The 16,093-nt window shown below is 48.0% G+C and overlaps 1 protein-coding gene across 1 annotated transcript in view; it reads left to right on the top strand.

Moving 5' to 3' along the window:
- The window catches only part of LOC102381925 (copine-5), a 116,955-nt gene that overhangs the window by 56,880 nt on the left and 43,982 nt on the right, over positions 1-16,093 (top strand). The window contains exons 9-10 of the mRNA XM_025216347.1: positions 11,540-11,581; positions 12,017-12,092. Of these exons, the coding sequence (XP_025072132.1) occupies positions 11,540-11,581; positions 12,017-12,092 (118 nt within the window). The remainder of the gene's footprint in view (positions 1-11,539; positions 11,582-12,016; positions 12,093-16,093) is intronic.

The following is a 16,093-nucleotide window of genomic DNA, read 5'->3' as shown; positions in this document are numbered from 1 at the left end:
GGGGGGGGGGGGGGGGGGGGGGGTTGCCTTCATCTCTAGTGGGAAAGCATGGTCCTCTTCCTTGGGTCATTCAAGCATATTTTAACAGTCTTCTTCCTGTCCTTGCAGTGGCAGGACATTGACAGTGCCCTCATCCCCCTGCTTTACCAGCAGCAAGTGAAAGGGTGTTTTGATGTTCTCGGGCATTGCGCTTTTAGCTGTGCGAGAGGGTTGTTCATGCAGTTTTAAGAATGGGTTAGACAAACACTTGTCTGGAGTGGTTTTGAATAGGGGTTATCCTGCCTTGAGCCATTGGACTCTCAATGGCTTCCTGAGGCTCCTTCCAGTCCTACTTTTCTATGATTCATTGTGATCTGTGGAAGAAAGTCACTTGGGAAAGGTTCATTTTCATAAGAAGAAGCCAAGTGCCAGGTGAGACTATCGACCACTATGTTACAAATCAGTGTTAAGCCAAGTTATCAAATGAACAACTACTGGAGAGACAAACCTGAAGGGGGGTTGCAAAGAGGATGGAGCTGGGCTGTTCTCAGTGGTGGCAGATGACAGAACAAGGAGCAACGGTCTCAAGTTGCACCAAGGGAAGTTTAGGTTAGATATTAGGAAAAGCTTTCCCACTAGGAGAGTAGTAAAACACTGGAACAGGTTACCTAGAGAAGTGGTGGAAGCTCCATCCTTGGAGATTTTTAAGGCCCAGCTCAACAAAGCCCTGGCTGGGATGATCTAGTTGGGGCTGGTCCTGCTTTGAGCAGGGGGGTTGGACTAGATGCGACCTCCTGAGGTCCCTTCCAACCCTCATTTTTATGAGCCTAAATTAGGGACCAAACTCAGTGTGGTACAGTCAACAGCCAAATTGCAACAAGACTGTGCGGCAGAGTTGACTTGGCCAAGAACTGAGCAAGATCGGAAGCACAATGGAGAAGAGCGACTGAAATCATCATCTTTGAGCCAAGTTTGGCAAAGACATATATAAATCAGACTGGAAAGGATACGTCTTCTTAACAGTTACCTCTTCTTAAGTAACTGCAGTGTTGCATGGCACACTGAGTAGCAACAAAATAACACATTTTAAATTGCACTTTGCTCACCATTGAGATTTCACATGAGTTAATAGCCAATAATGGATCACACTTTAGGGGCAGCCCATTTTGGCAATTCTCTTCAATACATCACTTTTTGCTATTACTGGGTACAATCAAAAGGATTTAGCAGGAAAGCCGGCACAAATTGGAAAAATCATAATGGTATAAAAAGCTGAGATGGATTAAAGGGATTCACTGGTAGAATATTGCAGTGTAGCTCTCTCTCTTTCTGCGATCAATTGATCAGAAACTTTGAAATGGGCAGGAAGGCAAAACTCGCTCTCAATATATAACAACCCTTTCTGAGCTAAAGACAATGAACCTGAAGCAGTTGCAGGAGAGCCACGTGCCAGGAAAGTAGGACAGAAGTAACACAGTGACAGCAGCGTCAAGCAGATACCCCTATTGTATGTGGCAGAGGATGTTGGACTCCAAAGAGGAACTGGCAGGCTGCCGAGGTCACAACAATCTCGTCCTCAACAAGGCTGTACATCACAGTCGTTCTGAAAGCCAGTCCTTCAGGAAGAAAAGAAGAATCTAAATAAAAGCAAGAAGGCAGGCTAGAGGACTTGAAATGCTGCTGACAGTGCTCGTGTGCTGGGAGAAGTAACGCAGACCCATCCAGACAGCGACAATGAAATACCAGGAGAAGCAAATGGCCTCCCAGTCGCTGAACTGCTTGAAAAGGTAGCTGAGTGACCAGAGAGGCATCACAAGGCAGAGGTGGCAAATTTTGACAGATGCCAAATAATAGGGAGAATGATCACCTAATTACCTCCTGTTATGAGGTTCAGGTGGGCTTCCCTAATCTCTGCGTTGGGGTGTTATTTGTGGGGTCTGCTAGTTTGCAATGGTTGTTTTGGTTGATTATATTTTATTGGATGTTTGCTTTTCAAGGAACAAAAGAGAGGTGATTGTAACAGCATCTTCTGGAGTCCAGCGGGTTTTATCATTCTGACCAGCATTATGTGACTGGCACTGGACCTAAAGATCACTCTTTTACCAGTCCCACTGTGTCACACGCTGTTACACACAACACCTCCAAAAATCAAGTCTGTGCATCCTATGTGGACTCAGCGTCCCAAATTACTGGACACTGGGAAATACAGACCTGACTTACTGCAGATCTTCCCAGCTTTGTTCCCTGGGCTACCTGCCTCCACAACCACCAAAGTAACACTGCTAATTTACCCCCAGCTTGTAGCTCGTGTTATTTTTATTCCCAGTAGAGTGTCTGTCAGTACAGGAGAGAGGAGTGGTGTGTCATAGAAATAATAGGGATTTAATACGGAGTCTGTTGGACACAGATGCACCCTGTGGCTCTCACTGCCTTGCTATCCCCTGCCCCCACTGACTGTACAGGCTCATCCTAAGTGCTGTTATATCAACAGACATGGAAAAGACTGCACCCTCTGGCAGGCTTGCATACTGTTGTGGAGACTGGAAAACACATGCAAAGCCTTCTGCAGGCATGGCAAGGTGCCATCCTGGGTGTGTGGAAACAAAGCCAAAAGCTTTATTGGAGGCAGGAACTCTGGAACATTATGGGGGTGAGGGTTGGGGAGAGGTGGAGCTTGGTATTTGGAGGTAACATTAGGAAGGCTGCAGCTGCCCCCATGGAGGTCAAAAGGAGGATGACGGTCATGCCCATAGATAGTATCTATTCCTTGATTTTAATTTGAATTTATGGTACAGCCGTGCCACACATCTAGCTGTTCCCATACCATGTGGCAGCCCCATAAACGGTGGGCAGACTGGCAGACCAAGCCTTTGTCCTAAGAACAGCCTTTGGGTCCAGAAAAACTACCCTCCTAATAACAAAGGGAAGTACGTGTTTAGGCAATGCCCATCTTTTTCTGGACGCTAGCTTTAGTCCTTGTCCTTGACAATGTGCCCTGCAGGGGCAGAGCTAATGCAGCGATGCCACTGGCTCTGCTTTGCCTGCCAAAAAATTGGTTCTTTTGTTGTTTTGCTGTTAAACTCCCCCTTCAGTGCAGAAGAGAAACCAGGTAAAGGTAATCTGTGAAGCTGAAAGCACAACTCCCCAGGGGTAAACATAGGAATGTAGGATAGGAAAGGGCTTCCTGGGCCATTGAGACCAGTCCCCTGCATTCACAGGCACTCATTAACCACCAGAAGCCTCCACAATTACTGTTTCAAAACCTCACTCTGAACTATAAGGAACAGTAGCTGAAATGCCAAGACCGTTTTTAAGTTCCAGTCCAAATTCATCCACACCCATTTGTACCCATTTGACTTTATGCCTGTTTGCTTGGGTTTTTTTTAGCTTAAAAAGCTCTTCACCTTCCCTAGGATTTGTCCCATGTGGGTACTTCATGGAGTGATTATATTGCCTCTCCATCTATTTGTTGAGTAAACAATCCAAGTGCGTTTAATTTTTTCTCATATGAAAAGGTCTTCATTCTCTTCACCATCTTTGGCCTTTTGTTGAACTGCTCCCAGCTTAAGTTCATTCTTTTTGAACACTGGTGACCAGAACTGCACATGCCTTTGCTGCTGCACATTAATAGTACTTCTAATATAAGGTACTACATAAATGCACAGTAGAAAAGGCACACAGTCTTTTTGTGATATTGAAGCTAAGTACAGACATTCAAAAAGCCCAAGCCCAAGTCGATTCAATCTTTGCAGGTTAGTCTAACCTGCGTAGACTGAACCAAGAAGCAAATGAATAGACGTTCACTTTTGATTCTGGAAATGCATCCACATGCCTGCAGTGGCTCATGCTAGAAGCCGGAGGGCGCTAGAGCAGCCTTCCCTTCCCTTCTGCAGTGGCCACAAAGCTGGTGGGGGGAGGGGGGGTTGTGGCCAGGTCCCCACAGGCCATTGAGTATGGTTAGGGAGGGGTTTAAACCCCCACCCTGGCCTGCAGGGACCCCAGCTGGGGTGTGCCTGGGCAGGGAGGGCGGAAGCAGCCCTTGCCAGGCTTGTCCCCAAGTGGTGGGGTAGGCCCCCACCCCCTCCACTCCAGCAGGGAAAAGTGTGGTAGGGGCTCCCCCCCACCCCCAGGCAGAGTGGGATGCATCCGCCAGCCAGTGGCCTGGGCAGTGCCTCAGGCTTGGTGAGGAAGGGAGGGGGAGACTTTAATCTCCCTCTCTCCCCTCCTAGCTGGGTTTCCCACCCCTACCCCCTTGTCAGCCAGCTCTCACTGCTCCAACTAGAGAGCAGAGGGGTAGGGCCAACCCTGCTCTGCTGGAGCAAACAGCACAGTCCAGCCCAGGGCTGCAAAGCATCCTGGGATGCTGGGGGACTGAGCTTTAACTTGAACCAGGAAGGAGTCTGGAATAGAAGTCCCATAAACTGGTTTGACCTAAATCCATTAAGTCTAATGCTTTCAACCAGTTTTATCTTAAACTAGTTTTGGCCATTTTGAAACTGGTTTATGTGCACTGAGCTTCTGTTCTGTTACAGGTTTAAACCAGTTTCTGATCACTTAAATGGGTTTATGTGTAGCTTCTGTCCCTAGCCTTAATGCACAGTAGAGTGGGCACATCTACATGTGCATTAATGCACCGTAATTACAGCACGTTAGGTGTAGTACCTGTAATAACAGGTACTAACTTAATGCGCCAGTGCACATCTTTTAGGTGACACTAATGTGCAGTAGACTAATGCTACTGTGCTTTAGCACATTAATATGGCTTTTGCCATAACATGCTAATGCTCAGTAGAATTAGTCTACTGCACATTATGTCATGTAGACACACCCACTATCTCCTTATCTGTACTGCATACACCTGGCCAAATGCAACCTAGGATTGCAGTGGCCTTTTTCACAGCTTCATGTACTGGCAATTCATGGCCATCCTATGACTGGCCGATATATACTTACTAAGTCTTTTCTTTCCTCATATGTTTCCAGTCTATTCAACCATATTTTATAGCTGAAGTCCTTATTAGAACTGAAAGTAAAAGAAGCATATTTGCATATACTAAACCTGTTCATCTGGCCAGAATTGCTCATGTAGATCAGCTCAAGACCCATCTAATCCTTACCCTGTCTTCAACAGTGGCCACCCTCAGCTCTGTAGCTGACTGTCTAACGAGCAGTGTAAGAAATACTTAGGATATAATCTTGTGGGGCAGCCTTCCTTCCTTAGGACCATTACTGAGAGGTAATATAACCTTCAGGAGGAATATGTAACCTTTCCACAAAATGAGGTTACCTTTTTGGCTTTGCTGTTTTAACTCTGGATATCCTTACTAGCCATGCAAACACCCAATCGTCCTTTAAATCCTTTGTTCTTGACCTTGGTGATCTCCTGGCCCAGTGAGTCCCACCAAGCAAATTGTACAGTGAGTGAAAAAGAGAAAGCTTTTCATCAGTTTTAAAATATGCCACCTTTCGCTTCCATTGAACTTCTGGTGTCATTGTGGGCAGGGGAACAAAAGCCCCTCGCCTGCCGTGTCTGAGCCATTCTTTGGCCTGCATCACTTTGTCAGGTGCCCTGCTATTCATCTTGACTCTAAGGTAAGCAGCTCTTCCTTTTCAGTCCCTCGTTAACTGTGCAGCTTTCTATAGCTCTTGAACCATTCTCAGCGTTGGAGAGACCATCTCTAGCTCTGCCATGCCCTTTTGGAGAATGGCATGAAAACATCCCCTCCAGCAGTGCTCAGCAAAAGCATGATTGCTGGGGCTGGTACCAGGGCTCTTCAGAGCTAATAACCTGGGCTGCTCTAGCATTAGCTAACAAGCTAATCTCCTTCAGCCACTGCTCGAACAGGCATAGTCTCTGCAGCGTGGTACTGAATGTAGCACACCCACCGGGGGCTTATCCAAGGGGGCTGAGATCTCCTGGATGCATCCCTGGGCCGTTCCCAGGGCTCCTCTCCTCTTCACAGATGCTCTGGCCAATGGGGCGGGGATTGCTATCTGAGGTTGGCACCTGTACGCATTGGGCAGGAGAAGGGTTAATACTCAAAGCACCGTCTCAAACAAGGAAACAAAGTGAGGGGGTGGATTGCGTTTGTTGTCTCGATCTGTGACTGGCTTGGCCCTCGTGTCGTGGCACGTTTCCTTGGCAACCGAGGCTAAAAATATACTCCCGAAAAAAAAACATTTAAGTGGGGGCAGGGGGGAAGACCCACGCAACAGTCAAAACAAACTAATTAAAGATCCAGCGCAGGAGTCGTGAGGATAATTAAAAAGTCATTTTAATAATTTGTTTGGACTTGCTTAGAAGCAGGCGAACAAGTAAATGTATGGGGTGAAGCCACCATGTGTCAGGGAGGCGGCACAAGTCATCGCTGGCTGGACCGCAGGGGAAGGAGGAGGTAGGGATGTCCGCAGGGTCCATTCGCGGTGGGCCAGGTTTTCCCCAAGATGCAGGATGCTGGCTAATGACTGGTACCCTGGATACATGGGTGGCCGGATCCCTTATCTGCATGTGGCTGGGGCAGACTTTGGGAACCAGGTCAGGGATCTTCACAGAAGTACTTTGGACCGAAGAGTCTCTCCAGCATATCAAACCAGGGTCCAGCTAATCCACTCTTATATCTGCTAGCGGCTGGGGCCTGCTGCTTCAGAGAGGGGCAAGATCCTCTTGTGGCCAATTACAGAATCCTTCCTGATCTCCTTCCTCCCTCCCCACGAGAAGCATCTTGCAGCTCTTGGGCGGCTAGCAATTGCTTTGCACCATGAAGCATCCTCTCCTTTATGGAAAAACTATGTCCAGCTAATAAACCTGGAAATTTCTTGCTTAATGAGAGTCCCAGCAAGACAAGGAGCAAGCAAAGGGAGTCCTGAGAAACAGAAGTGCTTTGCATTTCTACAGCTCTCTGCATCTGCAGGTCTCAAAGTGCTTAGCAAACGGTCAGCCTCAGGAAGGTAAATATTATTACAGATTGGAAAAATGAGGCACAGGGAAAATGCCCAACTGGCCCTAAACCACACAGTAGGTCAGTGATGAGCCTTCAGTGGAACCAGGGGCCCTGACTCTCAGCCTGCCTTGATCTACCTACAGCAAAGATGTTTATGAATAAAGTTGCATAGTTCACACCGTAGATTGGCCCAATGCTAAATGTCTCAAGATGTGGCATGTCCATCACCTAAGATTTACTGCTTGCCAGTAGAGTATTGTCAGCTTACTGATCTTTGCTTCTTAGTTGTCCCCAGTTACCATGGTCTTGGGGCACCTCACCATCTTTGAATATATTCACCCTTGCCAATCTTCCTATAAAGCAGGGCAATGCTATTCTCCCCATTTTACAGGTAGCACTAGAGGCACAGAAGGATTGAGTGACTTGCCAAAGGTCACAGAGGCTGTTTGTTGCATGGTAGGGAGTTGTATCCATATCTCCTGAACTGTAGGCTTTTGCTCTAACCACTTGGCCGGTCATCTTTCCATTTTGCTTCAGAGCTCAGAGTCTCTCTTCATCCTGAAGCACATACACATACCCAGGGACAGTGACATCTTGCAGTATTCCTATTAAAACCCCATGGCCTTCGACTCTTCAGCTGTCCTTTCCCTCATCTCTGAAGCAGCGGCTAAGAAGCTGGCCTGAAGGCTGAAATTAGTGAAAAATGGCCAGGACATCCATGATGCTCCAGTTAAAAATCACACTTGAGCAGGCAGCTCCCTCTGGTTAGCTTCCTATATCTTCAGCCCTAACAGTGACACTGAGTGCTCAGCCACAGTTGGCACAGAGGCCTGCCGGGCTCCTCTCTCCCAGACAGTAACGCCTGGAAATATGAACAGATGGCTCTGTTTGTTGCCCGTTGCAGAAACCTCACGCCAGGCTCGCTGAAAATGGAATCCCTTGTCTGTCTCGGCTTACTGTGATCAGATGGGTGACCACCCAGGATCCTGGTTTTCTCTGTTTAAAAATCACAAATTCTCCGATTTAAAAAAAAAACTCGCAAATTCTCTGATGAAAACCCCCTAAATCCAGGTTTTTCCATGATTAAAATGAAACATCACTATATAGGTATCAGTTGAACGCAATGTTTTATTGATATATTTACAATTTTAAAGCAATTTGGAAAGCTACCTGTGCCTCAGTCACTACAATAAAATAAATTCTAAATACCTATCAATTTCGATGTTTGATTTTGGGTTTTTTATCATGGAAAATCAGAACTCCCCCTGCCCCCTTCAGTCACTAGGATACAGGTCCAGCTACGGCTGTCCACCCCCCGCCCTTGTGGTGCTGAACAGCCCTGATATGCCAGTTCCCTGCCGGTGCCCCTCACTCTCCAACCACAGGCCCCCCCACCCTCCCCAGCCCTGCTGGAGGGGGCCCTCAGCTGCCAGGGACCTGGGCCCGCAGCCCCCTGCCCCCTGCAGCAGCACCCAAGCCCCAGCTGCCACCCATGGGAGGTGGCAGCTGCTGTTGCAGTGCAGCAGAGCATGGAGCCCGGCTCTCACTCCCCCATGGGTTGCATGGCTGGAGCAGAGTCTGTGGGGGGCGCAGGTGTGGGCTCCCCACTGTGGGCCTGGGCTCCCCACCCTGCTGCCCTCCCCTTGGGGCCTCTGCAGCCCAGTGAGCAAGACCTGGCACGGCAGGGCAGAGCAGGGCCAGGTGGAGAAGCTTAGTGCCACCTCCAGGAGCCCCACGCTGTCATGGCAAGGTGTTCCCTGCCTGTCTGGCAGCAGCGGGGGGCACAACTCTGCGCCGCTGCCCCTGCTGCTGCCAGGAAGGCAGGGGCACCTGCCTGTGGTGACATGAGGCTCACAGAACCGGCACCAAGCTTCCCGGCCTCACTCTGCCCTGCCTCACCGGGTCCCACCCCGCAGTCTGGGGGCAGGGCAGGGAGCTCCAAGCCCATGGCTGTGGCCTCATCCCGCTCGCTGCCTGGGCCCTGTGGCTGCACATGGCCCCCGGCCCCAAGCCCCATGCACCACCTGGGCTGCGCAGCAGCCCCAGCCCTGCCCAACTCCTTCCCTCCCTCACTATGGAGGCCTCAATTTCCAACCCCATGACTTACCTGCAGGAGCTGTTCTCCAGGCTGCCTGGCAGCCATGTGTGTATGTACATGTGCACATTCACATGGCACCTCCTGCCTGACTGCCTTCCTCCTGCACCCCCTAGCATTTTGCAGGCTGGAACTCTGCCAGCCTGCAAGGGGAAACCCATTTTTTCCTGCATTTTTCTCCTTTAAAGGAGAAAATCTGGGTTTTACCCCATTTTTCCATGGCAAACAGAAAACCCAGATCCCTGGTGGCCGCAATCTGTCTGGTACAGGTGATGGAAATGCATGCATGGGTACATAGGAGATGCGCAGAGGCTGAAGATGAGAGAAGCTGATGGGTGAGGAGGTTCCAACAAGAGTCAGTCTTTGGCCTGGCAGGATGTTCCTCTCCAGGCCTTTTCTCTGCCCCAGGGGTGGTAGTTGACCTGTCTCAAGTAAACTCTATGGCAGTGGTTCTCAAACTTTTATCTCTTGCCAACCACTTGAAAATTGTTGAGGGTCTCAGCAGACCACTTAATAAACTTTTTTTGTTCTACAAATCAAAGCACACACTCATATTTTAATATCAGTAGTCTTACCTTACAAGTACGGATATTCTCAATTGTTCCACAACCTTTCTGTGGACCACCTGAACGGAGCTTGTGGACCAGTGGTGGTCTGCAGACCACAGTTTGAGAACCTCTGCTCTAAGGCCTTACCCCTTCTTTCTTGGCACCAGCTCAAGACTCACCCTCCCTCTTGTTGGTAGGTGTTAGGCTGGCTGGAAGAAGGTAAGCATCAGTTCCAGCAAGGAATTTAGGCAGATGTAGAGATGTATCTAAAAAGATTTACAAAAGGGCCTAAACAACATCTTTAGGTGCTGAAATACCTTGGTAAATCTGGCCGTAAATGTGTACCTAGCTGGTTTATTAGCTCACCCAGAGATAAGGGAGGTGGGAGTGTTCATCTGGAGAAGGGAGATCTAGGAAACAGGCTGAGAACCCCGAGGAGCAGCAGCTTAGTTTTGGGGCAAGGCTTAGACTGGGCTCTGTGTATTGCTTCCTATTGCTTCCTGCAGCCAAGAACGGCACTTGCAGAGCTCCAAGGGAGTATGTGCCTGTGGGAGAGCTCTGAAGGAAAGCACCCAGCATCCGAAAGTTAATAGCAAGGAACTCCCACACCCACAGCTGTGCAGGGACTCTGATATCTAGGGAGATACAGATGAACTGTACTGAGTCCAACATCAGAAATACATTTCCTGACTGTGTAGAGACTGTGCAGAGAACTCACCCCCATTTCATTATATTTTTATTTATTAATAATTGACTGATGATGCATCCTATTATATATGTCACACCTACCTGTAGGCCACATGTATCATATCACCCTATCATAGGACACACATATGTTGCATTTAAGCTGGTATGTCTACCTGTAGTATCGTCTGACAGCACTTTATTCATACACCTGTCTGCAGTTCCTTTCCAAGTATGATATGTGCTCCAGAATAGGTTTGGATTTGTTCATTTGCTGTGTAAACATCTGTCTGTTTAATTACCCAGCTTTCTAGCTGGCAAAAAATACACAGCTATAACTGGCTAGTGCATGGATCAAGTTGGCTGCCTTTAAACAGCTCTTAAATATAGCTGAAGTCAGTTCCAAAGGCTGCTGAGAAAAAGAGCAGGTTCCTGCAACAGGACTTCCCAGGACCTCAATGCCTCTTTGCTTTTGCCAGGGCACCCATGGATGCCCTGGCACTACCAAAAGCAAATTTTGACACCATCAAAAGCAAATTAATCAGTCTCACTCCACAACTGTAATACAAGCACAGTGTGTAACACTTGGGGAGATGAAGATGCCGGAATCTGAAGACAGGAATAGGATTAAGGTTGAAGTCATTACATAGTCACTGGCTCCTTTGCTGCAAGCATGGAGCTAAGGTCTAGAGCACTGGTCATAATGCCTAGTAGGCAGCAATGTATGTCCCAGTATCTGTATGCAGAATGCCACAAAGTAGAATGACAGCCATGGACACACAGCACTTCTCTTCATGATTCATTTGAATATAATAGCATCTTTCATATGGTGGCATCATTTCCAAATGCTTTAGAGATGCGACCACATGGGGTGGTCAATTTGAAAGAGACCAGAGGGCGAAAGAGAACAGTTATAGAGTAACATAAATAATGGCAGTTGAATGAAGGGTACCTGTATTTGAGGAATTGGATGATGCTGCCGTGTTTCCCTGCAATTCACAATGCAGTGAGAATAGTAGAGGGACGACAAACTCACAAATGAGAGACTTGGAGAGTAGACAGGGGTTTAAGAGAGACTGGAAGTGACATGGAGAACGGATAAAGCAGGTTAATATAAAGAGACTGTTTCACTGCTTTTGCAACAGCACGGAGTGTAGAGCCTCCAGACATGCTGATAGCACCAGGGAGCAGAGAGAAGAAAAGAGATGATGTGATCCCTGCTTTTGTGAAATTGTTCCACTCTGCGGAGTCTACAACTTGACTGGGAATAACCAGGGCATTTTGTCTTGCAGGACCATCAAGGTGGAGGTGTATGATTGGGACCGGGACGGCAGGTGAGGAGAGCTCAAGGAGCTGTGGAGCATTTGGCTGGAGGAGTACAGACCCTAAATGTGCCTGAACGGTTGTAGCCCTAGTTAGCATGGGTGTGATCCTGCTTCTACCAACCCAGTGGGCAGGATCAGGGCCAGCTTCCACTCTTTTTTTAGTGAGAAATAATGTATTTGTGATGTTCAGGGCAGGTGGGGAGGAAGAGGAGGACAGGCAGGACGGATGATGAAAAAGAGAAGGCAAGTGAGAAGGAGTAGATTGCACAGTTGCAGTTCTTCCCAGGATACCTCCTATGTAGCTGTGATCTAGGCAGGCTGCCCTTCCCAGTTACAGCATGAAAAGGTCAATGTGATTGTGATGCCCTGAGTCCCATGCCTGACCCCAAAGCAAATGATTTTTCTCAATACCATTTCTCATAGAGCTCCCTTTTCCATCCACAGCCATGACTTCATTGGGGAGTTCACAACCAGCTACCGGGAACTGGCACGAGGGCAAAGCCAGTTCAACGTCTATGAGGTGAGTGGAAGACCAGGAGACCCGTAGTACTTACCCAAAGGGCCAGCTGTTCTGTGCACCTTCCTTGTGTGGGTTAGAGAAGAGAAGCAGATAGATTGTCAGAAGATGAACTTGCTTGCCTAGGAGGGTAGTGTAAGAGTTCACCAGTGCTACATCTTGCACAATTTTTTTGCACCTGTGAAGATGGTATGTACATGGTAGTGTGTGGTACCAAATCAGTGTGCTAACACACACAGGCTGCTCCCCTTTGAAGACCTGGACATGACACTTAGCTTGCAGGAGAAATCAGTTTGATCATTTCCCCTGGCAACTGGAGAAGATTTGATCACATTGCACTAATAAAGTCAGTGTTCAGTTGGCAGTCCCTGCTCAAGGGAAGGCAAAGCCTGGAATAGCAAAGGAGGTTGTAGGTTGGCATAGAAAAGGACAAGAAAGCTACATGGGGAAACCAGTTCTGGAATAGCATCAAGGACTGTAGGTTGGCGCTGACAGGCACTGGCAGAGCTGAGGACATGGGGAGTCCAAGATGGCAATCTCAGGTGGGACTATGGGTTGGGGTGGAGGAGCATCAGCTGAGAGCTGTGGGGGGTGGGCGCAGCCAGGTTGGAACTACAGATCAGGAGCAAAGAAAGTGCTCTGGCTGGAAATTGTTCAGAAATCAAGGTCATTGGGGCCTCTCTGAGCATTGAAAATATTATTAACTAATTAGCCATTTCCTGACATTAATCAATAATAAAGGCTATTTTCTACTATACAGCCATAAAGAGGTCTTACCTTGATTGGATATGAAAATATCTTTGAGCTACCCTAGGGCACTGCCACATTTTTGTTTGCTATTGGGCAGTTTTTTATAGTTCTGTAGCTGGAGGATCAGTTTAATCTTTCTAGAAAGCCGAGGCAGTCCGAGAGAGCAGGGGAGTACAACTTACTAGGGGCGGAAAAGGGGAGAGGGCCTAGAATGGACACCTGGCTGAGTGTGACACCGGGCTACATGCCTACCTGGTGTGAATTGAATTAAGTGGGGCTCTGCCAGTTGACATATGTCAAATTACTGGTCCAGAAGTTGACATCGGTCACATTACTGGCCCAGAAATGTGATGTCGCCAGCGAAGCTGAGGCTGGACCATGTGGCTGTAGTTTACTATAAACTGTGCCATATATAGTTAGTACTATATAGTTAGATATAGAAAGAGTAATGTAGGTGCCTTCCTGGTGAACTCATCAGGGTCATTTTTAATATTGCCGCTTTGCCAGATGAGTTCTACCACAGGTATGGCAGGCTTCAGTCCACACTGTGCCTCCATCCATGTGAATAAGTGCAGCTCTTGTCAGGCCCCTTGTCCCTTTGCCAGTCAGATCCCACAGACACTTCCAATAAACGCTAGTGCATCCCTAGGTTCATCTCAGGACTACTGCTAATGGCAGCTGACTCCTCAAGTATGATACCTGAGGCACACTGACCCTGGCTAGCTTGCTGCAGGACCATCTCAAAGACCACTGGGATATTCAATCTTGTTGAGTTGTGTGTGGGGAGAAAACATGGCCAGTTTGAGATTAAGAGATCAGACAGCAGTGCCAGGCATGATTAGGAAAGTGGAGCAGAAAGGTTAGTAGGCCATATCTTCAGCTGGGATAAATCGGGAGAGCTCTGTCGCTCCAGTGGAACTTGGCTGGTTTGCACTAGCTGAGAGTCTGACCCAAATGATCAAAATACGATACGCGCATTGTGGTTGAACAGTGATCAAGAGGAATATGATACCGTTTAACAGAAACGTTCAAAATGAGGCAGTACTTTTTTAATGTTCAAAGGGGTTTTTAATGTTCAAAGGCATTCATATGGCTCTATCCAAACGCTTCCTTCAAAAGTAAAACACTGGAACAAATAACCCAGAGAGGAGGTGAGATCTCCATCCTTGGAGGTTCTGAAGACCCGGCTAGACAAAGCCTTGCTTGGGATGATCTAGATGGGGCTGGTTCTGGTTTGAGCAGGCGGTTGGACTAGATATGACCTCCTGGGGTCCTTGCCAACCCTCATTTTCTATGATTTTATGAAAACATCTCCCTTGTGAGGCACCTCGGTGTGAATCCAGCCAAGAGAGAAATGTGTTCAAACACTGCCTATGCTGGATGATCCTGACCCACAGCTCTGTGGGCCTGTCTACTATACAGCCATAAAGAGGTCTTACCTTGATTGGATATGAAAATATCTTTGAGCTACCCTAGGGCACTGCCACATTTTTGTTTGCTATTGGGCAGTTTTTTATAGTTCTGTAGCTGGAGGATCAGTTTAATCTTTCTAGAAAGCCGAGGCAGTCCGAGAGAGCAGGGGAGTACAACTTACTAGGGGCGGAAAAGGGGAGAGGGCCTAGAATGGACACCTGGCTGAGTGTGACACCGGGCTACATGCCTACCTGGTGTGAATTGAATTAAGTGGGGCTCTGCCAGTTGACATATGTCAAATTACTGGTCCAGAAGTTGACATCGGTCACATTACTGGCCCAGAAATGTGATGTCGCCAGCGAAGCTGAGGCTGGACCATGTGGCTGTAGTTTACTATAAACTGTGCCATATATAGTTAGTACTATATAGTTAGATATAGAAAGAGTAATGTAGGTGCCTTCCTGGTGAACTCATCAGGGTCATTTTTAATATTGCCGCTTTGCCAGATGAGTTCTACCACAGGTATGGCAGGCTTCAGTCCACACTGTGCCTCCATCCATGTGAATAAGTGCAGCTCTTGTCAGGCCCCTTGTCCCTTTGCCAGTCAGATCCCACAGACACTTCCAATAAACGCTAGTGCATCCCTAGGTTCATCTCAGGACTACTGCTAATGGCAGCTGACTCCTCAAGTATGATACCTGAGGCACACTGACCCTGGCTAGCTTGCTGCAGGACCATCTCAAAGACCACTGGGATATTCAATCTTGTTGAGTTGTGTGTGGGGAGAAAACATGGCCAGTTTGAGATTAAGAGATCAGACAGCAGTGCCAGGCATGATTAGGAAAGTGGAGCAGAAAGGTTAGTAGGCCATATCTTCAGCTGGGATAAATCGGGAGAGCTCTGTCGCTCCAGTGGAACTTGGCTGGTTTGCACTAGCTGAGAGTCTGACCCAAATGATCAAAATACGATACGCGCATTGTGGTTGAACAGTGATCAAGAGGAATATGATACCGTTTAACAGAAACGTTCAAAATGAGGCAGTACTTTTTTAATGTTCAAAGGGGTTTTTAATGTTCAAAGGCATTCATATGGCTCTATCCAAACGCTTCCTTCAAAAGTAAAACACTGGAACAAATAACCCAGAGAGGAGGTGAGATCTCCATCCTTGGAGGTTCTGAAGACCCGGCTAGACAAAGCCTTGCTTGGGATGATCTAGATGGGGCTGGTTCTGGTTTGAGCAGGCGGTTGGACTAGATATGACCTCCTGGGGTCCTTGCCAACCCTCATTTTCTATGATTTTATGAAAACATCTCCCTTGTGAGGCACCTCGGTGTGAATCCAGCCAAGAGAGAAATGTGTTCAAACACTGCCTATGCTGGATGATCCTGACCCACAGCTCTGTGGGCCTGGCTCTGTGCTGCCCTGCATTTTGTCATCATTTGCCCCTGGGAATTGCTGCTACCTGTGTGAGTGGAGCTGCTGAGCGGGTAGCATTTTGCACAGGTGGAAGTGCCCGTTTAAAGCACTGAAGTAACAGGTGCCCAATCCCCAGGCCAGCCTCTGGCTGCTGTGAATCAGCACTGCTCCACTGACCGGGCCACTCACCCTCCATTCGTAACACAGATCACAACGCCCGTGTGTGAGCGACAAACAGACCTCAGCAGTGACCCCATTGCTTTGGTTCCCTCGCATTCCCATGCCTGGGTTTCCTTCCCTCAAACAAAGTGACTTGTGCACTAAGCAGCCCTTAACCACAGTGGCTCCGTCTTAATATCATCTAATGTGACATTTCTAGGGCATCTTTCAGACTGACCGCCTGATTCGTATCTCAGCATGTCCCT

This window comes from Alligator sinensis, unplaced genomic scaffold, assembly GCF_000455745.1.
Source record: "Alligator sinensis unplaced genomic scaffold, ASM45574v1 scaffold872_5, whole genome shotgun sequence".
Classification (NCBI taxonomy): domain Eukaryota; kingdom Metazoa; phylum Chordata; order Crocodylia; family Alligatoridae; genus Alligator; species Alligator sinensis.
Note: the sequence above shows the minus strand (reverse complement) of the source record. Positions and strands in the feature narration are given on the sequence as shown.